This window comes from Stomoxys calcitrans, chromosome 2 (assembly GCF_963082655.1).
Source record: "Stomoxys calcitrans chromosome 2, idStoCalc2.1, whole genome shotgun sequence".
NCBI lineage: Eukaryota > Metazoa > Arthropoda > Insecta > Diptera > Muscidae > Stomoxys > Stomoxys calcitrans.
The window spans coordinates 96,136,326-96,162,296 of record NC_081553.1 but is presented as its reverse complement, the minus strand read 5'-3'; the positions used below and the strand labels follow the sequence as shown (position 1 = coordinate 96,162,296).

General features: G+C 38.0%; 1 protein-coding gene across 7 annotated transcripts in view; it reads right to left on the bottom strand.

The window, feature by feature from the left end:
- The window catches only part of LOC106095794 (serine/threonine-protein phosphatase 4 regulatory subunit 3), a 45,260-nt gene that overhangs the window by 5,344 nt on the left and 13,945 nt on the right, over positions 1-25,971 (bottom strand). For 3 of the 7 annotated variants that reach the window (XM_059362088.1, XM_059362089.1, XM_059362090.1), the window contains exons 2-8: positions 14,712-15,553; positions 14,437-14,624; positions 8,050-8,988; positions 7,718-7,895; positions 4,540-4,795; positions 4,204-4,470; positions 3,980-4,107 (exon numbers count right to left, since the gene is read on the bottom strand). In XM_059362088.1, the coding sequence (XP_059218071.1) occupies positions 3,980-4,107; positions 4,204-4,470; positions 4,540-4,795; positions 7,718-7,895; positions 8,050-8,988; positions 14,437-14,624; positions 14,712-14,823 (2,068 nt within the window). In that variant the 5' untranslated portion in view covers positions 14,824-15,553. Of the gene's footprint in view, positions 1-3,979; positions 4,108-4,203; positions 4,471-4,539; positions 4,796-7,717; positions 7,896-8,049; positions 8,989-14,436; positions 14,625-14,711; positions 15,666-25,971 lie in introns of all 7 variants that reach the window. The other 4 variants (XM_059362087.1, XM_013263160.2, XM_059362085.1 and 1 more) reach the window with 3 other exon arrangements.

The window sequence follows — 25,971 nt, the reverse complement described above, 5'->3', positions numbered from 1 at the left end:
AAGACTGAAATATGCCTGTTCACGAGGAAGACTAAGGTGAGCCAATTTAACGCACCACGTTTCCTCAATAAGACGAGTTCGATATCTGACAAGGTCAAATACTCAGGAGCGCACTGAAAAGCTCACAGATGTTGTACACTATGAAGACGGGCCGTAGGCTCGAAATGGAGACTGAATCCAAGGATAGTCCACTGGCTCTACAGGAGCGTGATTAGACCACTACTTACTTACACCTCAGCAGTTTGGGGGACTGCTATGGAGAAAAAGTGCAACATGAGGACCATACAACAGGTTCAGAGAACATGTTGTCTAGGCATAGGCGGAACATTGAGGACCACGCCCACTAGAGCACTGGAGACTATTCTAGATATCCGACCATTTGACATACAGATTAAGTGTGAGGCAGCCACTACGGCTATAAGACTTAAGGCGATGGGAGAATGGATTGGGGATGGGAGCAGCTCATACCATTGCGGTATAATCGAGGCGACGATAGGAAACCTGGAAGGAAGGGAAGAGGTTTCAGAACGGATACCTAAGATGAAACTTGAAGTCGAGTGCGAGGCACTGCTGCCATCGGTACAATCTTGGATTGGCGGAACCCTAGTATCGCCATCTGGAAAATCATGTTACACGGATGGATCAAAGCTAGAGGACAGAGTGGGCCTGGGGGTTTACATTGAAAACCCAGGGACTGACATCTGTTTTAGACTGTCTGACCATAATACGGCCCTGCAGGCGGAGATCCGGGCGATCACGGAATGCGTGAAGTGGTGTGGTGTTAACGCGAGGATTTCGAGTGTGAACATCTTTACCGACAGTAAAATTACCATAAGTGCAATAACAACCAGGACGGTAAGGTCACAAACAGTCTTGCAGTGTAAGAAGGAGATTAACGCCTTCTCTGAGGACGGCAATATCCGCATCGTTTGGGTGCCGGGCCCTAACGGTGTAAGGACAATAAACTTGGTTAACTTGAAGCCTTTCGGGTCGACGCAGTACGAGTTAAGGGAGTAGGGACGAATGCGCATGCAACATTGTGGAACAGCAAAACGATCGGTAGGACGGCGAAAATCCTATGGGAGAGAAGACGAGGCTGTTACTAAAAGGAAGCAAGGAGGTCAGTATAGCTATTGATATCATAACGGGACACATAGGACTACGAGCTCACTTATGTAAAATCGGTGCGACAAGTGATAGCATGTGTAGGGCATGCGGGGATGATGAGACGTTGGAGCATTCCCTTTTTCATTGCCCGGCTTTCGCGTCTAACAGATACCAGCACTTGGGTGGAGACACAATACCAGACATGAACCTACTTAGGGGAATGGTATTGAAAGCAATGAAGGATTTTGTAAGTAGTACGGAATTTCTTACTTACATTTTTCTTTTAGAGGTTACTTTTTAGTTTTTAGAGCGCATAACAAGCCGATTACTGGACGGGCCGAATCTTGAGAACCCACTGCCATGGATTCTGCTAAAATATTGGAGCTATATCTAGTTATAGAACGAATTGGACCGTTTTTGACGCAGTTGTTGAGTCATAACAGAACACTATAACACTATATCTATATGCAAAATCTCAGCCAAATCGAATAAAAATTGCAGCTTTTAAGCTCAAGAAGTCAATTCGGGAGATCGGTTTATATGGGATCTATATCAGGTTATACACATATTTAAACCGTACTGAGAACAGTCGTTGGAAGTCAAAATAGAACACTAAGTGCAAAATTTCAGCAAAATCGGACAAAGATTACGGATTCCAGGGGCTCAGGAAGTCAAATCGACAGATCGGATTATATGGGAGCTATATCAGGTTCTTGACCGATTTGGACCGTACTTGGCACAGTTATTGGAAGTCATAACGGAACACTATGTGCAAAATTTCAGCAAAATCAAACAAATATCGGTTTATATGGGACCTATATCAAAATCTGAACCGATATGGTTCATTTTCAATCCCCAGCGACCTACATCAATAGTAGGTATCCGTACAAAATTTCAAGCGGCTAGCTTAATGCGTTTGACCGATATGGTGATTTCGACAGACGGACGGACATGGCTAGTTCGAATAGGAATCTCGAGACGATCATGAATATATATACTTTATGGGGTCCTAGATCAATATTTCGAGGTGTTACAAACGAAATGACTAGATTAGTATACCCCCTTCCTATGGTGGTGGGGGTATGACATATAACGAAGAAAACCAAAATATGTAACATTATAACAAAAACACTAAAAAAATCCTCATTTCTGATGCATTTTACCCCATCCCTCCCCCTTACCCTAATTTTCAGAAACGCCAGATCTCGGTGATGGGTGGTGCGATTTAAGCGAAATTTTGTGTGCTCTCTTATGGCACCCTAAAAATAAAAATTTGGTATCCAAATTTCGAATGGGGTAGCTTGGGGGGCCGCCCCACCCTGAAACCCACCAACTATATTTAGACCAATCACGACAATATGGGACTCAAATTAAAGGTTTTTAGGATAAGAAAACGTATCTGATATCTGATATTGCCGAAAAATATGTTAGGGGGACCACCCCGAACGCCAAAACACCCCTAAATGGGACATATTCACCGACCATAGCAATATGGGACTCAAATCAAAGGTATTTGCGAATAGAATGCGAATCTGATATCCAAATGTGGGACCAAGTTTCTGGGGGGTCCACCCCTTCCCCTAAACCCTCCCCAAACAGGACTTATTTACTAACCATGGCAATATTGGGCTTAAATAAAAGATATTTGAGTGTAGAATATGAATCTGATATCCAAATGTAGGCCAAGTGTTTGGGGGGCAGCCCCTCCCAAAAACACCTCCAAAAGAGGACAAATTTACGACCATAGCAATATGGGGCTCAAATGAAAGGTCTTTGGGAGTAAAGCAGGAATCTGGTATCAATATTCGACAAAAAGTGTCTATGGAACCACCCCACCCCCATAAAACCACCCATATAGGACGTATTTGCTGACCATTCCGATATGGGGCTGTAATAAGAGGTATTTTAGAGTAGAACACGAATCTGATATACATTTTCAGTGTCAAGTCACTGAACGGCTGCCCTCCCCATCTCACAAAAACTTCCCCAAACCGGTCATGTTTGTGACTATGGAAATATGGGGCTCAAATGAAAGGTATGTGGGAGTAGACCACGAATCTGATATCAAAATTCGGAACCAACTGCCTATGGAACGTCCCAGCCCCATTAACAACCGCCAAATGAGACGGATTTGCTCACCTAACAATTTGGGCATTAAAGTGTGTCGATATCGATAGTTTTTAGGGCCCATAGCACAAACAGGACATATTTGCTGATATTCGCAATAAGGGATTAAATGAAAGGTATTTGAGATTAATTTATAATTTAATATATAATTTTTAGGCCAAAGCCAATATGGGGTTCCAATAAATGATATTTGAGAGTAGAGAACGATTCTGATATATTTTCAGAGCTAAGTGTTTACCGATCACGTCAATGTGGGCCTCAAATAAAGGCATTTGAGAGTAGAAAACGAATCTGAAATCCAAATGTGGGACCAAAAGTTTGAGGACGCCTCATCTCACAAACCCCCCATTAAACCAATGGCAATATGGGGTTTAAATAAATGGTATTTGAGCACAATGCTGATATGACCTCAACCCGAAAACACCCCCAAATCGGGCATCATGACAATATCGGGCTGAAATAAAGACTTTTAAGAATAGAGTATTTGAAACACCCAAACGTTAATGACCCTAAACCCTCATAGACCAATAAAGTTCATATAGGATTCAGATAAAGGCATTCATATTCTTATACTGTTAGTCAAGCAATATGCATATACTATTTTCGTAGCATGGTATTTCATTCAAGGCTCTTTAATTGTCGAAAATGAGTATTCAAAGGATAATTTTGTTCCATATAAAGTAAAAGGCGCAGCAGCGGAGCAGGCCCGGTGCAGCTAGTACTAAATAAAAATTCAATTACTCACACTTCATGACGGCATTATACGTATCGATTTCTTCTAGGTCTTCCTCTTCATTAAACCACATTTCTTCTTCCTCTTCCAGTTGCCGTTGATCACGACGAAAACGTCCGCTACGAATTATTGAAATGCCACTGTAAAGTAAATATTTCAAATGTTTTATTATGCTTATGTATCATCAAAGGCAAATTTCTAAATATATACAATATTACTAAATTAATTTCACTCACGTATCAAGACCCATCTTGTCGCGATCTTTTATTCGTTCTTGATATTGATCGTAACGATTCTTCAAATATTTAAACGTTTGAACATATTCGATTTCATCAAATATCTTGCTAAATGTCTCAACAAAATAAACACATAACGTCTTGATGTCCTCCAATTTAACAAATTCAAATAGTTCCAATATAGCCGATTCGAGAAGATTATAACGACCATTGTTGCGTATGAATGCATCCACAACGGGGGCAAATAGATTGCCCTTAACAATGTGTCTATAAAATGGAAGAAGGCACAGTAAGCAGGGGTTTAAAATGATCGAAACAAAATAGTTGCTAACTTACCTGTTATAGAATTCATCTTTTAATGCTACAATCTTTCTTAAAAGCCTTAAAGCGCCTAAAACAAGGAACGTGTGAGAACTCTTCATGAGTACTAGAATTCTCTTGAGGAGATCTTTTTGTATGATAAAATTCTTTATGTGATAAGTATGATGTTCGACACAAAATGATAAAATATCTAAAACTATTCCCAATAATTGTGCTGTTTGATAATCTTCGTTTTGCGGACGATCATCGATTGTATTGAGCAACAAGGGTGCTGAAAAAAACAAATAACAAAAAAAAATAATTATTTATAAATTTAATTAAATTGTTATTAAGATTACAATTAAACACTTTTACTTAAGAAAGCATATTTTTAATTACTTCTAGACCCTCCCCTCAAACCTTCCCCATGCGGCATTTTTACTTCGATGACACCTTCAGTCCGCATAGGAAGGACTGCGGGGTTTCGAGCCCTCTTTGCAGAGAGGTTTGCAGCTCACGACCCTGAAGTTTCTTATTTCACTGATGGCTCTTTCGATGGGGTCCACACGTCTTTTTCGGTCATAAGGAAGTCTTCGGCGTCCGATTTTGAGACTCTTATTGCATCGGGATTACCGGATTATGCTGACATATTGTTGGAAGTCATAACAACACACCTTATGAAAAAATACAGGCAAATCGGATTAGAATTGCGCCCTCTAGAAGCTCAAGAAGTCAAGACTCAAGATCGTAGTCACCGACCCGACCACAGCGCCAAGTCGTCCGATGCGCTGGACAACGATTGATGCCCGGCACGGGATAACTTGACTATAAGCTTAGCAGCGAGCGGAGTCTCAGTGTGAGCCCGGTCGTTGTTGTTGTAGTAGCAGTGTGTGGTACACTGAGGCGGCAGCCCTTGCCGATGAAGGAATTCATCGGGTCAATCCGGTACGTACAACCGGCTGCCATGGGATTGCCCGGTCGGTCATCGGCTCCTGCATAAATACTGAGTGCTTATAATGCTCAATATGACAAGGCGAGTTATTGAACCCTTTAAATAGCCAATGGCCACTCTGTTCCTGCGGCGATCTGCCATTTGGACCGGAACCAGCTTGATCAACTGTATGTGCTAGACGAGGATCGCCACCTCCACATATAGACATGTGGCTTCAACAATAACAACAACAACTGCTAAAGAAAGAAGGTGTGCCAGGAATCGAGTATCTGACTAAAGCCATCAACCAATCTCTAATCACCCTTATAGTTCCAAATGTCTGCAATAATGGGCAGAATGATACCGCCTCTGAAGCCAGAAAATTACTCGAGCAAAAAGAAAGATTCAGTTCTCTGGCTAGTAGCTAAGACAAATCAGGCATTACACCAAGGGTTGTTGGAAAATTTCTTTGTATAGCATGGATCGCTAATTGCAAAGCATGAGGGCTGATTTGCACTCCCGGCACGGGACAGCTGTGAGCACCACACAGGCTGGAACATTGAGGTCCGATCTGTGTGGTTCTCAGAAGCCCAGCTGCGATCTGTGTGGTTCTCAGAAGCCTAGCTGCGAAGCCTAGCTGCGAAGCCTAGGGCGCGTCCACAGGGTGCGTATGGTGGAATGCTCCATTCGGAGAAGCTGCAACGGCAGTTGCGGACAATCAGCGGTATCGAGCGGAGAATCTCAGTGAAAGGCCGGGCGGCACCTGCTTTTGCACATATACTGATTGCTATGATGCCCGATATGACAAGGCGGGTTATTGGCGCCTTTAAATAACCAATGGCCACCCCGCGGCGATCAGTCTTTTGGACGTGACGAGGATCGTCACCTCGTTACGGAAAATGTGGCTAAAATAACAACACAGAATTGCAGTGCAAATATGAGCAAAAGTCTCAACCAGGACAAGCCGAGACTTAGGACGATCCATGATTTTGGGTTCGCAAACTCGTCCCTCCGTCCAAACTATTTACATTGGACCGCGAATTATTTATGTGACAGCAAGTCCAATGTGGAATTTAGGGATAAGGAATCGAAGCGTCGTAGAGTGAAACAATTAACTTTTACCTATCCTCTATTCCATACACTCCAGGCGTTGTCGATGTTGCATCATATACAGACGATTAAGACCCATAAACACAACCATCACTCAGAGATCTCAAGTTGAATCTTTATAGGCTAGAGCGAGAGGCTCATTCTGACAAAAGGATGCCTCTACATAAAGCAGCGTATCAAGTGGGTCTACATAGCATTCACGAGTATATGGTAGCGAAAAAGGTAATGAGCTGTCCAATGAATGCCGTTCCTGAAGACCATTCACCACTCACAGCACTCTAAGAAGGTAATCTTCCTCTGTAGGTCTGTTTATCAATGTTCCGGCAGATGCAGCGTACTCATTTCCAAAAGAGCTAGGATTGATCCTTGCACGCACGACGTCTTGTATACAGGGACGGCACATCACCTCTTCATGTAAGGAGCCTATCGTACCAGATTTACTACCACATCACTCCGGACGCCCAAGTTGCTGAGAGTCTAAATCTAGATTTTTAAAAGAATCAAATAAGGGATGAAGACACAACATACTGTTTCAAGAGATGCATATTAACGGACTTTTTATTCAAACACATGTGTTCATTCCAAAGGGACACTGTCAAAGGTATCAACTAATCCCAAACAACATCCACGTTTCCATCTCCATTATTGTTGCCAAATTTAAGCTATCAGTTCCTTTAATGTAAAGAAATTACACAAAAGTTCTTTGCGAACCCTACGTAGGCTCAAGGTGTTCGTAATACGTTTTGCTGATTTTTAATGTCCCCAAAAGTTACCACTTTCGTTCTAGTTTTCTTAGAAATATGTCTCTAGGATACCGTAGCTCGGAGGACCGCCTATGACGCTGAACACCCGGGTTCGAATCCTGGCGAGACAATCAGAAAGAACATTTTTGGCGGTGGTTTTCCGCCGTTCGAACTCGACTATACAAAGGAGGCCCCTTCTTATCATTGAGCTTAAACTTGAATCGGACTGCACTCATTGATGTGTGAGAAGTTAGACACTGTTCCTAAGCGGAATGTTTTTCGTAGTGAAAAAGTGTGTAATATTCTCACTTAAGCAAAACATAACAAGACAATGGTCATGTAAGGATCGTGACCTCGATTTAAACAAACTTCCACAATAATTTTTTTCTACATTTCAATCAAAAATTTAAAAATGTTTACCAATACATACCTATTAATGTTTGTATACTGTGTTTATAGAAAAAGTTCAAGAAATCGCCCTTTTCAGTTAACATATTCTCGGGTTCCAGTAATATCTTGATTATGCCCATCAATTGCACAGCAACGCCCAATTCGGGTTCGGAATCATTCAACATTTGTTCAATGGCAATGTTCAGTAACATGCGATCCTAAAATAAAATGCATTAAACGCCAAGAGAGAAAGACAGAGAGGGAGAGAAATAACAGAAGGGGGGGAGAGAGAGAGAAAAAAAACAATAGATTAGCAAAAAACATTATCCACCGAATGGGTATAGATTAATAAGGGAGGGGTCAAATACTTACCCCTTCGGTACGACTCACTTGTTGCAGTGTATAGTTACGTACAACCAACGGCGAAAATTCAACAATCGCCGTCAGTATGTCTATTGAAGCCGCCTTAGTCTTCTGATCATTCATCACCAGCGTTATCTCCAATGCCTGCAGTATGCCCAAACATGTCAGAGTTTTGTAGAACGAATCCTTGCCCTGCGGCTGCAGGTTCTGGGCATAATTGCAGAACTCCTTCAAAAACAGGACAATGTCACGACGCTTGGCATCGCTGGTATTTGGATCGGTAAGCATTGTGAACATATCGACAAGAAAACGCTCATCCTCTTGTATCAGTGTGACAATCTCGACTTTGTTGAAAAATATAAAACTAGATAAAGTATTTAACATATTATCCTCTACGAATACGGATGGCGTGGGCAATATAATATCCTGTATATACTGCACACGAAATGTCTGATGGATTTTAGCTAATAGATCTTGATTCTTAATGGGGACTGCTTCACGGAATTTGGCCCATTGCTTTAAATACTGACGATGTTTCTTCGGCTGGGTGGCGCTCGGATCGTACTCGAGACAGCCGACCACATCAAAGATGGTATCCTCTGCAAACATAATTTCGAACAGTGCATTCTTATTCAATAGAAATATATTTTTGAATATTTCAAAGAGATGATGCAGGCCCTCGGTATTATCCAAATCCTCGCACACATGGAATATATTAAGTAGTTTCTTAATATAATTCTCCGACTCCAAGGCCATGGATAGTTTCTCCTTGCGCAATGGTGTGGTTAAACAATTCTGTATAACTTCGGAGATGTCTTCTAGGCGGGCCAATTCACAAGGCGGCAATTCAATGGGCGGTGCTGTGTCGGACATATCTTCGAAGCGTTCATCTTCGGATTCCTCAACTATATCCTGGGTAATTTCAACGGAAGGATCTTTGCCTTGAACCTGAAGAGGGTGAGATAAAAAAATAAATTAATCAACATTGATACAAGAAGGAAAATAAAAAATAGTAAAAATATTTATTTTTATGAATACAAAAAGAACAAACAAACTAAAACAGAAAAAAATTATAAATATTGTTGTAGATGTATTGATCTGTTTACTTTTATATTTCACAAATTATAAAAACAAAAAAAAAGGTTAAATAAAAAAAAGAATATAAATTAAAAAATAAATAAAAAGAAAAAAAAAATTATAACTAAATGAAAAAAATACAAACAAAAATATAAATAAATAAAAAATATAAATAAATAAAAAATAAAAATATATAAAAAATAAATTAAAAACAACTAAAAATTTATAAAAAATAAATTAAAAAAACATATATATAAAAAAATAAATTAAAAAAATAAAAATATATAAAAAAATAAATTAAAAAAAATAAAAATATATAAAAAAATAAATTAAAAAAATAATAAATTAAAAAAAAAAATAAATTTATAAAAATAAAGAAATAACGAATAAAAACTAAAAAAAATTAAAGAAATAACGAAAAAAATCTGAAAATAAATATATATAAAAATATAAAAAAAAAATATCAAATATATAAATAAAATCATAAAAAATAGATAATAAATAAAATAAATGAATAAATAACATTATTAAATAAATGAATGAATAAAAAATCAAATAAAAAAAATAAAAAAAAAATAAAAAAATAAAAAAAAATAAAAAAATAAAAAAAAAATAAAAATAAAAAAAAAATAAAAATAAAAAAAAATAAAAAAATAAAAAAAAAAATAAAAATAAAAATAAAAAAAGAAAATAAATAAATAAAAAAACATATATAAAAAATTATGAAAAAATAAAATAAAATAAATGAAAATAAAATAAATAAAAATAAAATAGATAAAAATAAAATAAATAAAAATAAAATAAATAAAAATAAAAATAAAATAAATAAAAATAAAATAAATAAAAACAAAATATATTAAATTAAAATATATAAAAATAAAATAAATAAAAATAAAAATAATAACAAATAATAACAAATAAAAATAATAGAAAATAATAACAAATCAATATAAAATATAATAAATAAATAATGATAATTATACAAAAAATTAACAAAATAAAAAAAAAATTGGGTTGCCCAAAAAGTAATTGCGGATTTTTTAAAAGAAAGTAAATGCATTTTTAATAAAACTTAGAATGGACTTTAATCAAATATACTTTTTGTACACATTTTTCTAAAGCAAGCTAAAAGTAACAGCTGATAACTGACAGAAGAAAGAATGCAATTACAGAGTCACAAGCTGTGAAAAAAATTTGTCAACGCCGGCTATATGAAAAATCCGCAATTAATTTTTACAATAGAAAAATATTAACAAAATAAAAAATATTAACAATGTAAAAATTTTAAATATAAAATAACAAAATAAAATACGAATATAAAATAAAACAAAACAAAATAAAAATATAAACATTTAAAATATAAAATACAAAAAAAATAAAATACGAATATAAAAATCATTAATTAAAAAATAAAATCCAAAATAATAAAAATTTGATTTAAAACAAGTAAAAATCGAACGTATAAAAATGAATTTGTGTTTGTTTGTTTGTATGTATGTTCCGTATAGACTCAAAAACGGCTGAACCGATTTGCTTGAAATTTTCACTGATGGTGTATAATGATGCCGTGGTGAAAATAGGGTACTAAATTTTTTTATATCTAAAGGGGGCGGACCCTCTCCCTTACCCTAATTTTGAGATACGCCAAATCTCCGAGATGGGTGGTTCGATTTATGCGATTATGTGCTCTCTTATAGTAACCTAAAAACAAGAATTTGGTATCCAAATTTTGGATGGGGTACCTAGGGGGCCTCCCCACCCCCTAAACCTAACAAATATATATATATAGACCAATCACGTTAATATGGGACTCAAATGAAAGGTATTTAGGATAAGAAAACGTATCTGGTATCCAATTGTCGGACCAAGTGTGTGGGCACCTCAACCTCCAAAACTCCCCTAAAACGGACATATTAACCGACCATGGCAATATGGGACTCAAATGAAAGGTATTTGCGAGTAGAACGCGAATCTGATATCCAAATGTGGGACCAAGGTTCTCGGGGTCCACCCCATCCCCAAAACACCCCCCAAACATGACTTATTATTGACCATGGCAATATGGGGCTCAAATAAAAGGTATTTGGGTGTGGAATACGAATCTGATATCCAAATGTGGGACCAAGTGTTTGGGGGGTCGCCCTCCCCAAAAACACTCTCAAAGAGGACACATTTGCGACCATAGCAATATGGGCTCAAATGAGAGGTATTTGGGAGTAAAGCACGAATCTGATATCAATATTCGGGAAAAGGGTTTATGGGGACAACCTACTCCTATAATTCCACCCAAATAGATCGTATTTGCGTTTTTGGAGTAAAGCACGAACCTGATATCAATATTAGGGAAAAAAGTGTCTATGGGGACATCCTATTCCTATAACTCCACCCAAATAGAACGTATTTGCTGACCATTGAAATATGGCGATCAAATAAGAGGTATTTTAGAGTAGGACACCAATCTGATATATATTTTCAGGGCCAAGTCACTGAGCGCCCCATCCCCGAAAACACCCCTCCTCAAACCCGTCATATTTAGCGACTATGGGAATATGGGGCTCAAATGAAAGATATTTGGGAATAGACCACGAATCTGATATCAACATAGAGGACCATATATTTGGCGCGCTGTTTCTTCCCCAAAACATCCACCCAAAGAGTACAAAATTACCGACCATGGCCATATGTGGAGATTAGAAAACGGATTTGATAACCAATTTTTCGGACAAGTGTTTGGAGACGCCTCATCCCATAAACTTCCCTTAATCCCATGGCAATATGAGCTATTTAAGAGTAGCGCAAGATGCTTATATATATGAGCTAATTGCTTGGGGGACCACCTCACCCCCGAAAACACTGCCAAATCGAACATCATGAGAATATCGGGCTCAAATAAAGCCTTTTAAGAGTGGTGTACATTTAACATACAAACTAAAACACTTCGAGCGAATTCATAGACCAATAAAGATCATATGGAATTAAATAAAGCCATATATATTGTTCTACTGTTAGTCAAGCGATATACATTAACTATTTTCGTAGCATGGTATTCACTTAAAGATCATGAATTGTCGAAAATACATAATCAAAGGATAATTTTGTTCAATATAAAGTAAAAAAAGGCGTAGCATACACAAGGGGTCTGTTGGTTGACATTGCCCCTCCTTATGTGTTGCGTTACATAGAAGGCAATTTGTTGGCAATCTTTTGGGTTATGGGACAAAATTCCATCCAGGACCATTTGTTGCAAGACAAGATGGGTACAATGCTGAAGTTCAGAATTATCAAACTTGCTAACAGAGAACTCATATAGAACGATTGCCACTAGAAAAAAAAAACTCGATGATCCGTTCTATACACCCAAATGTGGCTCTTAGTTATTAATGTTATTGGATGGTAACTCTGTCATTGAAAGAATGTGGCTTTTGAAGGTTGTCACTAAAGAAACACCATCGGAAGGATTGTAACCGCTCTACTAAGGCTCATAGTTATCAGTGAGATTCTCAGATGACTTTGTTGTCAAAGTGTGCAGCAGATTTCTCTCTACTTTAACGAATCCCAGTTTGGAAAGCTTCCTAGATGGCCGGCGATCAATGGGCTTGCTAAATCTCAGAAAGTTAAAGCCATGGAGCAATATTCATAATAAAAAAAACAGTTTGGCCGGACCGAATCTTGGGAACCCACCGCCATGAATTCCGCTAAAATATGGGATCATACGGGATAGAATATGGGTTATAGACCGAATTAGACTGTACTTAGCGCAGTTGTTGAGTCATAACAGAACACTATATGCAAAATTTCAGCTGCTTCCAGAGACTCAAGAATTCAAATCGGGAGATCGGCTTATATGGGAGCTATATCAGGTTATAGACCGATTTGGACCGTATTCTGCTCCATTGTTGGGAATCGAAACAGAATATTATGTGCAATATTTCAGCCAAATCGGATGAAAATTGAGGCTTCCAGGGGCTGAATACGTCAGACCGGGAGATCGGTTTATATGGGAGCTATTTTAGGTTATAGACCGATTTAGACCGTACTTAGCACAGTTTCTGGAAGTCGTAACAGAACATTATGTGCAAAATTTCAGCCAAATCGGACGAAAATTGAGGCATCCAAGGGCTCAAGAAGTCAAATTGGGAGATGCAAAATATGTGCAAAATTTTAATCGGCTTAGAGCTCTACACGTTCGACCGCTATAGTCAATTCGACAGACGGACGGACGGACATTCATAGTTCAAACGATCGAGACGATCAAGAATGTATATGCTTTATGGGGTCCAAGGGCAATATTTTGTTGTGTTACAAACGGAATGACTAGATTAGCACACCCCCACCCTATGGTGGTTGGTATAAAATATTAGCAACATCAGAGGAAACATCTAGTAGTTCAATCTAGTAAAAACTTGCCATCTTTGTCCGCTTTGGAATTCCCTGGGATATCTCTGTGGCCCGCCGCGCAAGAGCTTGAGAGAATAGGATTTACCTTACACACTCCAGGGATACTGGAATCTGACCAGGCCCGAAGGGCAACGAATGATAGATGGTCACAATCTAGGCCTCATCTAGACTTGAAGAGATCTACTGCTTTGCTGTCATTAGCTAGAACAGACGTCTCAGTCATTGTGTCCGTCATGACAGGTCACTGTCTAATCGGAAAACACGCTGACAGACTGAAGGTTGCCAGCAACGACTTTTGCAGAATCTGTAGGGACATCGAGGAAGAAAAGACTACAGAACACCTTCTGTGTGTGTGTCCCTCACTAGCAGTTAGAAGGAGATCCACTTTAGGTTCTCAGTTCTTTGAGAACATGTCTGATTTAGCGGATGTGAACATTCGCAAGTTATTGGGCTTTTTAAAGCGACCTTGATGGTTCAGCGGTAGGAAATAGGAGGCATCTTCCTTCTTCTGTTCCTGTTGTTTCACAATGGACGAAAACGTCTAAATGAGTCTGATGGCAGACTGCCACTTAAACCTAACCTTGCCATCTCCGAGTCCCGAAAGTGTGGATTTAAACCTTCTAATATAAAATCGGACAATACTTTTATATATTCCCATACCCTCCTCATCAAAAGAGAACCAATATTGACAATTTTTACCCTAAAGGATTGTAAATGAAAATGTTGACCAAATCAGTAAGAAAAATATCCAAAATATCTTATACTGGGGGTCTACACCTATTCCAGATAGTACTATTGTACTGTTTTTTTTCTCCAACATATTTTAATTTATTATTATTATTTTTTTTTTTTCAAAAATTTCTTTACTACCCCTTAAATGTTTTAATTTTCATTGGTCCATTCTTATTTCATGATACATACCTGGCATATTTTCTCCCATATTTCATCACATCCGGCCTTCTCTTGAAAACTTAGGGCTAAATCAAAATTATCACCTTCGGACCAAACAATAAGGGTGTCCTGTTGCTTTTGGTAGGCGGTGTCGGGTTGTATTTTACTTTCCAAAAGTAAGCTACCATCGGATTCAGCGCGTACCAGCAAAGAGATACCTGCAATGGGATCAGTATACATTAAAGTTGAGATATTTTCAATAAATCCCAAGCAGTCACAAAAAATCGAAGGCAATAGTAACCAACCTTTTAGTCTGTCCACGTAGTTGGATGAAACATGACCGGTGCCACGATCGTCCCATTGACGTTCTGCATTTAAAGCATACAATTTGACTCGTCGGCGGGTATCGGTAGTCATTTTGTTATTGTTATTATTGTTAATGGGGGGTTTACACAATTATTTCTTATTGTAAAATATATTTAAAATATTTTGATGATGATATTAGAGTTAGTTAAACTATTTGCTTACAAATTTAACCCTCTCTTCTTCTACTCTGGAGTTATTTCCTTCTTCCTCTTCTCCTACGCCTCAATACTTTTCAAAGAATTGTACTTGCGTTTCGCTAAACTCCAAATAAATGGAACCGGAAGTCATGTGTTGTGATTATTGTTGTTGTTTTCGTTTGAGTGTTGAATGTTGTTGCGTTGCTCTTGCGTACCAACAGGTGGCTCACGTGTCAAATTTTGTTTTTTTTTTTTGGAATTTTTTCTTCGTTGTCTTTTGTTGTGTATTAATGCATCAAGCGAAGCATATCCTTTAACTTTCGTATATCAAACAGCAAAAACAACAACGAAAGGAGACTAGTTGCACTTTTAACTAAAGCCTCCTGCTCCTCCACATAGAGAGAATGAGAGAGAGGGAGAGCGAGAGAAAGCGGCAATGGAGGTTCAGGTTCCTCAGGTTTTGCAGTCCCACAGTTTGGAATTTTCCTTTTGGAACTTTGTTCCTATTCCTTTATATTGAAATCTTGGTATCTAAGGAATTTTTACAAAAGAACTTCGACGTTATTTGTTTATTGAATTTAAAATTCAAATTTGTTGAGTTTGTTACTCATTTAAGTAAATTAAATAAAACATTTTCATTGTTTCTGTTTTGGTGAAAGATAAGAAGTTCAAATTTAATTTTCTTTGCGTTTTTTAATAAGGAAAAGCAGTGAGAGTTTTGGTGGTGGCCAAGCTGTTTAGGAAATTTTGGTTAATCTGAAAATATAAAAATAAATAAAATGTATTAATTATGGGTAATATAAATTAACAACAATAGGATAATTTACAATAAAAAAGCAAAATTTTTGATTAAATGGAAAATTTTGTTTAAAAATATAATTTTTGTATCCTTTTTTTATTCAACAAGTAAAAAGGCGCTAAGTTCGGCCGGGTCGAACTTTGGATACCCACCACCTCGGGTATATATGTGAACCACCTTTCGTCAAAGTCTGGTGAAAAATGCATACCTTACGCTGCATAGCAGCTATATCGAAATATGTTCCGATTTGGACAAACTACTTATAAGTACAAGTCATTGTTCAATTGTGTATAACAAAATATTGGTCTTTTAAGTAGCTATATCTAAAAATAAACAGATCTGAACCATATACGACACGGATATCGAAAAGCCTAACATAAGTCACTGTGTCAAATATTAGTGAAATCGGATTATAAATGCGCCTTTTATGTGACCAAGACTTTAAATCGAGATATCGGTCTATATGGCGGCTGTATCCAAATATGGATCGATTTGGGCCAAGTTTCAGAAAACTGTCGAACAGCCTAACACAACTCACTGTCCCAAATTTCGGCAACATCGGACAATAAATGCGCCTATTATGAGCCCAAAACTTGAGAGCCCAAAAATGAGAAATCGGACAATAAATTCGCCTTTTATGGCCCCAAAACCTTAAATCGAGGGATCGGTCTATATGGCAGCTGTATACAAATCGGGACCGATCTGAGCCAAATTGAAGAAGAAAGTCGAAGGGCCTTACACCACTCACTGTCCCAAATTGTGGCGACATCGGACAATAAATGCGCCTTTTATGGGCACAAGACCCTTAATCGAGAGATCGGTCTATATGGCAGCTATATCCAAATCTGAACCGATTTGAGCCAAATTAAAGAAATACGTCGAAGGGCCTAACACAACTCACTGTCCCAAATTTCAGTAAAATCGGATAATAAATGTGGATTTTATGGGCCTAAGACCCTAAATCGGCGGATCGGTCTATATGGCAGCTACATCCAAATCTGGACCGATCTGAACCAAACTGAAGAATGATGTCGAAGGGCCTAACACAACTCAACAAAATCGGATAATAAATGTGGATTTTATGGGCCTAAGACCCTAAATCGGCGGATCGGTCTATATGGGGGCTATATAAAGATATAGTTCAATATATCGCCCATCTTCGAACATAACCTGCTTATGGACAAAAAAAAAATAACCTGTGAAAAGTTTCAGTTCAATATATCTATTTTTAAAGAGCGTGATTTCAACAGACAGACGGACGGACATGGCTAGATCGTCTTTGATTTTTACGCTGATCAAGGAAATGGATATTTCGATGTGTTGCAAACGAAATGACAAAATGAATATACCCCCATCCTTCGGTGGTGAGTATAAAAACGGAACTTTTCTTGGGCATCTTAGATTCTAAACAAGTCTTTAATCCTCCGGCGGGTGCGAAGGTCCCTGGGGATATTGATGTTTAAAAATAAAAAAAATGCGTTTTAATATAAAATTCCATACAAAAAGTACAAGGTCCATAGAGACCTTATAACGGCAGCTGATGACTCAACGGTCAGAGGGTTAACGGAATTTCATCTGTACTACATATCGATTACTGGAAACCTGCATATGTGTCTTTTCAGCATTTAAATCTCTAGGGCCTGATTGAATATTTCCGGCATTACTACAGAATAGGAGGCCACCGTTGTGCAGAGGTTAGCATGTCCGCCTATGACGCTGAACGCCTGAGTTCGAATCCTGACGAGACCATCAAAAAAAATTTTTAGCGGTGGTTTTCCTCTCCTTTTGCTGACAACATTTGTGAGGTACTATGCCATGTTAAAACTTATCTCCAAAGAGCTGTCGCACTGCGACACGCCGTTTGGACTCGACTATAAAAAGGAGGCCCCTTATCATTGAGCTTAAACTGGAATCAGACTGCACTCATTGATATCTGAGAAGTTTGCTGATGTTTCTTAGTGCAATGTTCAAGGGTAATATTTGCTATCGGTAATGCAGAAGTTTAACTGAGAATTATATATACCTGTGGGGTGGAGGGACACGAAGGTCATTTTCATTCTGAAAGCAGGATAACCTTACCACACGAAGGCCAAAAGTTTTTTCGTCTTTTTAGTCTGCCATCCTTTATGCTGAAGACTCTTGAGAGGTTGATAGAAACATATCTTAGGGCAAAGATCCCTGGAGGTCGCCTGTCGCGGCAGCAGCATGCATATGAAACAGACCTGCAAGACCTAGTCGGCTCTTGCTATTAAGGAGTACACAATAGTAGCATTTCTTGACATCCAGTAATGTAAAACCAACATCAATCATGAAGTAGTTGTAGTTTCTAGGCATCAACTCTACCGTAAGAAAGTTAATTAATAACTTACTTACTAAAAGATGCTTTATGGCCGTGCAAGACAGAATTAGTTCTTTTCAGCAGGAGATACAAGTTGCCTACAGTGGAACCTGTCTCCTTGGTTGGAGAGAATATTCCATTTACAGTCTGGTAGTCTGGAGGACGACACTTCAAAAATCCACCTACTGCTCAATACTTAACCGGATTCAAAGGGTCATCCTTTGAATCCGGTTGTGCATCACAGCCGCACTAAGGACGACACCATATGATGCACTGAATTTAATGCTATCCTAACCTACTCGTGTCTACCGTGGGACGGATTTTAGCATGTCTGCCTCTGATGTTGAAAGTCGAGGTTCAAATCTCGGCGAAAACATCAGAAAAATGTTTTAGAGGTGTTTTCCCCTTCAAGTGCTGGCAACATGTGAGGTAAGTACCTTAGGTAATCTCCCCTGTAAAGTTCTGTACTACGGCAATTCGTACCGAATCGATCATAAAGGAGGCTCCGTAGCTCCTTTTCATTGAGCTTAGAGCTGTATTTGACAGCACTCATTGATATGAGAATTATATCCCCGCTAATCGTTGATGGCTTGTTCAAAGGCAAATTTAAAATTTTTGCACTCGCATACTTTTGAAATCTTTATGAAAAAATTGAAAGTACCCTTTCTGTCCAAAATTTAACTTTTAGTACCATATCAAAATTTGCATTTTCCATCCCTGGTGAATAACACTAACAATACACTGTTACATTGCAAATATCGCGCCTTTTTCACAATAAAATTAAATTGCAATTATTCAGATCTCCGATTTGGTTTTAGTAAAATCCAAATTGTTTTTTTTTTTTATCGATTCCAATAAAGGTGCTGATAACCATCAGATTCTGCAATGACAACGAATATCTAAAGTATTTAATGCTACTGTTTTCGATAAGATTAGAAATTGTTACCTACAACTTTCCTAACCGCATAATTGATCACCACAGAATGAAGAAACGCACGTTTTAGAGGTAAATATTTACTAGATTAAGGTCCAAAACAACGCCATGAATGAAATTTGTAAAGCTTTCAATAATACATCTACACATTCGCACAGATTTAAAATCACACAACACATGCATGTTTTATACATACACACATATACCCCCTCTTCATCACAAACTGGTGGGTTAAATGCACCGTTGCAAAGTCACTTAACAAGGCGGTGCAAAGTGCCACACATGCCGTCAAACTGACAGAGATAAAGAAAAGCGCCGACACCGAATGCGAATGGTTTTTAACCAAGCAGATTATAACGACTGTCTGCTCAGACATATGAGAGGTTGACTCATTAAAAGAATCGAACAAAGCAATTGGAATAAAATTCGTTGCTAAATAAGATTTCATTGACCAATGTGTAGTTCTTATTTAGGTATGTGCTGGAGGTATATTATTCATAAATATATTATTTCGCAATAGTTTGACAAAATGAAAATGTAGAAAACAACGTATTTTTTATACATTGCGTGAAAAAGTGATGGTAAAAGCCTTGTTTGAGCATGATTATTATGTCAACAAAGAATAGAAGAAGGCGCGTAACAGGTATATACTTACAAACCTACAAACATGTTTTCTGTTTATATTTACAACATATCAACGTAGCGATGTGAAGCATATATGTATAGGTATATATGTATGTACAATAGTTCATTCAGCATTAAAGTATGTATGTTACTTTCATACATACATACCTTTATAAATATACACGCATTCGTGAAAAGTAAACAATTTGTTCAATAAGAATTTTGCAAATACTCTTGGTCCGAATGGGTAATATAAAAAGCAAACAAAAACAAATAGATAAGAAATATTGTGTACACCAAAGTAAAGTTATGTAGAGAGGGAGAGAGAGTGGGAGGTGGTATGCATTATGCCGTTAACAAAATCCAGAGAGCAAAATGTAGTGGACGGGAGGGTTGTCACATATTTACGCGACACGCTTCAAAATAACGTTACGCTACGTAGGAATATTCTAAGACGATGTTATTCTTGGCATTTGTATGTACATACACACCACATTTTGTGGTGTTTACAAATTCCCATTTCTCTACTTGCACATTCACTTACCTCCTCCACTGTATGTATATGGTAAGATAACTCGTACAAGGTACGAATGTTTGTGAGAATACAGGGAGCTTGTGGCGGTTTATAGTGGTATAAAAGAAGCAAGAGCAAAAAAAAAAACTAGTGCTAAAACTCCAAGTGTTTACAAACAAAACAAGTCACCATATGGTAAATAAATATAAAATACAATAAAGAAAACAAATAAATAAACAAAAGGACTTTAGGTTCTCTTTTTGTGTGTTTCTATATGTAAAAAATGTACGATATAATGCTAAAGGTTGCTATGGCATGACTCAGAAAGTAGTTTCCCCCATTTAATTAAGCAACATATTAAATGATCTAAAAGGTTTAATATAAATAAGCAATTTTACTGTGTTTAAGTATGACAGACAATAATTTTTGACAAGGTCTTTTTTTTAAATAACATATGTTTGACATTTATGTTTGACGTACATATATAGCGGCATTTTACACTTCGAATTCCTACAATTGAACCAACCAGATCCCATTAGAGACTACTTCCCTATTGCGTCTTTTCCTTCCAAAGAAATAGGTGCCACTGTGGTTAGCTTATGTCGGCTGAAAAGAACTATGCTGGTCTCCTTAAGTTGGATTACTGCTCCACTAATGTTCTCGACCACAATTTGTGGTTGTGCTTTCTAAAGAATTTTTTTAAGAGTTATGTGAGCTTACATGTTTTTGGTATGATAATAACCCTACATCACTACCTAGTTCTACTAAGGTTCCTATTACAAATTGACGAAATTTTTGCCAATTGAAGGAAATCTCAAAAAAAAAACACGCGAAAGTAAATAAGTTTTATCAGTTTCTTATCGTGGTGTTAATAAATCATACATTTATCGTTGGCTCCATGACATTTAATTGTTTTCGTATTTCAACATTTGAATAGCGTTTATACATTTGTTATCTATGGATACGTCATTGGTTTGCCTTTTTTACTTTTATGTGCTATAATAACCTGTTGGTGCAGTTTTACAACCGGAGATCATTGTTTTGTCATAGAAATGCCGGTTCTGAAATTTTATTTGGTAATAAATTTTGCAATGGGAAATTATTAAATTTATTGAAATATTATGTTGAAATTTTTATTTAAATCAACTGACCTACACCAACACTTGTGCTATATTCTTTCAGTCATTAATTGTACTTTCATCTGTTATGTACGAACGTAAGGACTGAGAACAAAAACACGTTATGAAGAGTCATAGTTTGAGTTAGGTTGAAAAGAGGTTGCGGTTATTAATCCGCCCGCTATAGCCAGTAATCGGCTTGTTGTGCGATATAAATACTAAAAACAATCCCATGGCAGCCAGTTGTACGTACCGGATTGACCCGATGGAGTCCTTCATTGGCAAGGGCTGCCGCCTCAGTGTACATACACTGCTACAAGAACAACTACAACCATTTTTTTCCTCATGCCCTACACATGTTATCATTTGCCGCACCAATTTACATAACTGAGCTCGTAGTCTTTTGTATTACCTTATGATACCGAAAGCTATACTGACCTCCTCTTACTTCCTTTTAGTCATAGCCTCGTCTTCTCATGATCTAGATCTCCCCATAGGTTACATGCGCATTCGTCGTGTTAATCTCCTTACATTGCAAGACTGTTCGTGGTCTTACCGTGGTCATTATTGCCCTTATGGCCATTTTACTGTGTTCATGCTTTAAGTCTCATTGCCGCAGTGGCTGCCTTGCACTTAATATGTAGGTCTATGGGTCGGATATCTAGAAAAGTCTCCCGTGCCCTAGTGGGCGTAGTCCTCATCGCTCTGCCTATGCCAAGATAATATGTTCTCTGAGGCGGTTGTATTGCACTTACTTTGCATTTTTTCTCCATCGCATTCCACCAAACTACTTAAGTAAGTAATGGTCTAATCGCGCTCCTGTAGAGTCAGTCGAGTACCCTGGGATTCAGAACGCATTTCAGGCAGATTTCAGTCTGCTCTGAGTTAACATTGAGACCTCTAGGTCTAGGCCTGTCGTGTGCCATCTCCAAACCCTTTCGGTCCTTCTGCATAGCTGTTTTGGATTCTTACATTTGTGCAAATTTTCGAGTACGCGCACAATCTAATTGCCGAATAATGTTGCCATATCTTCTAAATTACCACAAAAGTGTATGAGGAATGCAAATTTGTTAACAGGAGGTTTATCCCCACGATATTTTCAAGAATTCAATATAACCAACAACAACAACCTCTTTTCCATTGTGTTCGTTACCGAAATCCGAAGAGCACTATGCCCCTGACTCCTTTAGTCTGAGGGCAGTCTTCAACGCCGCCCACTCCTCGTACAGATGCAGAGGTCTCGGATCATACCTCCTCGCCCCCGATATCAGCACCGCCGCAATACCTTATCCTTCATAGGACGAAGAGTCATCCTCTACAGTGCCAAGCGCCACACCAGGCACCCATAGGCCGAACCACATAAGCATTCATATATTGGACCTCTCCGTTCTATGTTACCAACTCCTGCCTATCAAGTTACGACCAGAGAAGACCACATTCAGCCACTTTTTTACTTTCTTCTCAACGTTATTTCTCCAGTTCAACTTCTGGTAAAGAGTAACGCCTAGGTATTTAGACTCGCGAGAGAGCCCCAGCTCCACTACATGCACGACGTTTCCCTGAATTTAATTACGTCCCCCTTTTAGTGAGTAGCACTAGCTTTTGAGGTTTATACCAAGACCATTGGCCCTCACCCATCTAGACATCTTTCTCATGGCACGCTGAAGGAGATAGCCGAGATAGCCGAAATAACGAAGCCATCAGCATAACCAACAATATTCACTCTCTCCTCATCAAAGGACCTGAGAATCTCATTGATAACCAAGAGCACCAAGTGTCTCCTATCAAAATATCAGTGAAGCATTGGTCATTGGTTATTGGTTATTCTACCATTAAGCATAGCATCAATCCAATTCTCCAGAAGCGAAGGGACTCTTAAATCATGTATATGTAACATCGGAAATAACAGGTCCACACAGAAAATGTGTCGTAGCCACGAGTTGGAGGGTCTTGGAACTACACTCCGTCCAAATTTAATCATACCTCAGATATTCGGGTCTTAAAACAACACTCTCGTCCTCCTCCTCCACCGATTTCCAGAAGCCGACCCATGAGTCTCTCATCTCACCTCGCATGCAAATATGTATGTGTTCAATTTATTCACTACCACTTAAGCTACATTAAAAAATATATTTGGTTTATTGAGAACATACATTTTAAATGTCAAAGGCTTCAAATTGCCGTTTTTTAAGAGACAAACAAAGCAGCCAAATAGATTGCAATTAAGCATAGAGGGAGAGAGAGAGAGCGATAAGAAACAATCAGAGCTTGAAAAGAAGTGAGCGACTTATAACAATCAAAAATCAAATGCATTTTAGAAAACAAGTTTAACCGGCAATCAACTAACAATCAAATCACAAAATATCATAAATGTACCTCTACAAACTAAAAATTCATACAACAATAACAATTGGAAAACTAAAATAAAAACAAATAATAAAAATATCAAATAAGTTTAACAGCGAAAAGAAAACAAAAATAAAATGAAAAACAAAACTAAACTTGAAATAATACATGTACGCACACATGTATAGAATACTCTTTAGTTTTGTTTTTGCAAACATCCCACCAACCTCTCTCGCTATGGCAGTTGATGGTATCAACTAAAACGAACTTACTACGACGTGTACGGCCAACTTCAGAATGAATGTGTACAACAAAAACAACAAAAGAGCATAAATAGCTGGTGTAGAAAATAAATGGATTTTGCTCCCGCCAACAATAAACAAAAATAATAATGAAAAAGAGGGGAACTAAAGGCGTAGCAGAATGAGTAGATGAAACAAAAACAATCATCTGCACTGGCATCATGACATGTAGTATGTGGTAGATACATACATATTAAAGTGTATGTTAGTATAAAAGTTTGCATTCATCATGGTGAAAATATTTTGCCGATAATCTTCAACAATTGTCTGCTTATTGAAATAAAGCAGAATAGTTTCACGAAAGCTAGTTGGGCAAAATATCGAGAAATATTGGGTTGCCCAAAACGTAATTGCGGATTTTTTAAAAGAAAGTAAATGCATTTTTAATAAAACTTAGAATGAACTTTAATCAAATATACTTTTTTTACACGCAAGCTAAAAGTAACAGCTGATAACTGACAGAAGAAAGAATGCAATTAGAGTCACAAGCTGTGAAAAAATTTGTCAACGCCGACTATATGAAAAATCCGCAACTACTTTTTGGGCAACCCAATATAATTGGATTATTTAAAAGAAAATGCGTCAACATTTTTGAACTGTATTTTGATTGATTAGCCAAATCAGAGATCACTTGGATATCCATTCTGGGGTCCACAGTAAATCCATTGTGAAAAATCGGTTAAATGGATCTGTTTCCTTATAACTGGGGCCGTTCCCAGTGGCTCTGGACCTGTCGAAAGCATACGATACAGTCAGTAATGGCACGCTTTTTAAGGACATCGCCAACACGTCCTTCCAGCCGGGCGTACAACGTTAGTTTACGATTTATTTGTGTAGTCGCCGGTCCAAGGCACTATTTTATGCTGTCTAATCTGTATCTACTGGACTGCTATCACAAGTACCATCACAATCGCCATCCATCGCCCAGAGATGTTAGGGTGCATTTACGTGACCTATTGGAGGCCACCGTAGCGCAAAGGTTAGCGCCTGAACGCCTGGGTTCGAATCCTGGCGAGACCATCAGAAAAAATTTTCAGCGGTGGTTTTCCCCTCCTAATGCTGGCGACAGTTGTGAGGTACTATGCCATGTAAAACTTCTCTCCAAAGAGGTGTCGCACTGCGGCACACCGTTCAGACTTGGCTATAAAATGGAGGCCTCTTATCATTGAGCTTGAATCGGACTGCACTCATTGATATGTGAGAAGATGGCCCCTGTTCCTTAGTGGAATGTTCATGGGCAAAAAAAAATGGGCACCGCCGTATCCGAAACGAATGACACCTGTTTTGAAATAAGAATAATATTGGCAAACAGATGTCACTTTAAATAAGGCAAGCGGTTTAGAAAGAAGGCCACCAAATGAAGATTACACTATACAAAAAACTGATATTACCCGTGTTGTTATATGGTCCCATGACATAGGTACTTGGGAAAGCAGACCAGGTAGTGCCTGGAACGTTTGAGAGAAAGATTTTTCGTAAAATTTATGAGCCAGTTTACATTGATGGAAAGTATTAGCGTCGTATGAACCACGTATGAGCTGTATGACGACGTAAGCATAGTTAAACCTATCAAAATACAACGATTGCGTTAGCTTGAAGAAGCTCCAGCGAAGAAGTCTTTTATAGGCGATCAGAAAGATTAAATTGTGTACATCTTCATACTTTGTGTAAAAAATTTTAGAAAAAACGCAGAAGATCGAGTCATTTGTAAATCTATTCTAAGTTCGGCTAAGGGGACACATGTTCTGTCATAAGCAATTAAATAAAAAAGGATATACAGCAAAACCAAGCAGACGAAATATAGAACGCAATATATTGCAGCAACAAAAACCACACAGTTAGGAACTTTGAGCTCTCAACCATCGTTATCATGGCAAGCTTAGCTGAGAGCTACCGGAGGCTTCAAAAGGTTGCAATTAATGAAATGATCCGCATGTATATGGAGTACCTGCAAGTGCAATCGCAGACTATCAGCAGTAAGTGTAGAGTTTCTGTGAGAGGCAGGGCGGTCAAGGTGAGTTATACAAGCACAAAAAATACCTTGATCGCCTATAGAAGCTTGACGAGAATCTCTACCTCCCCATGCA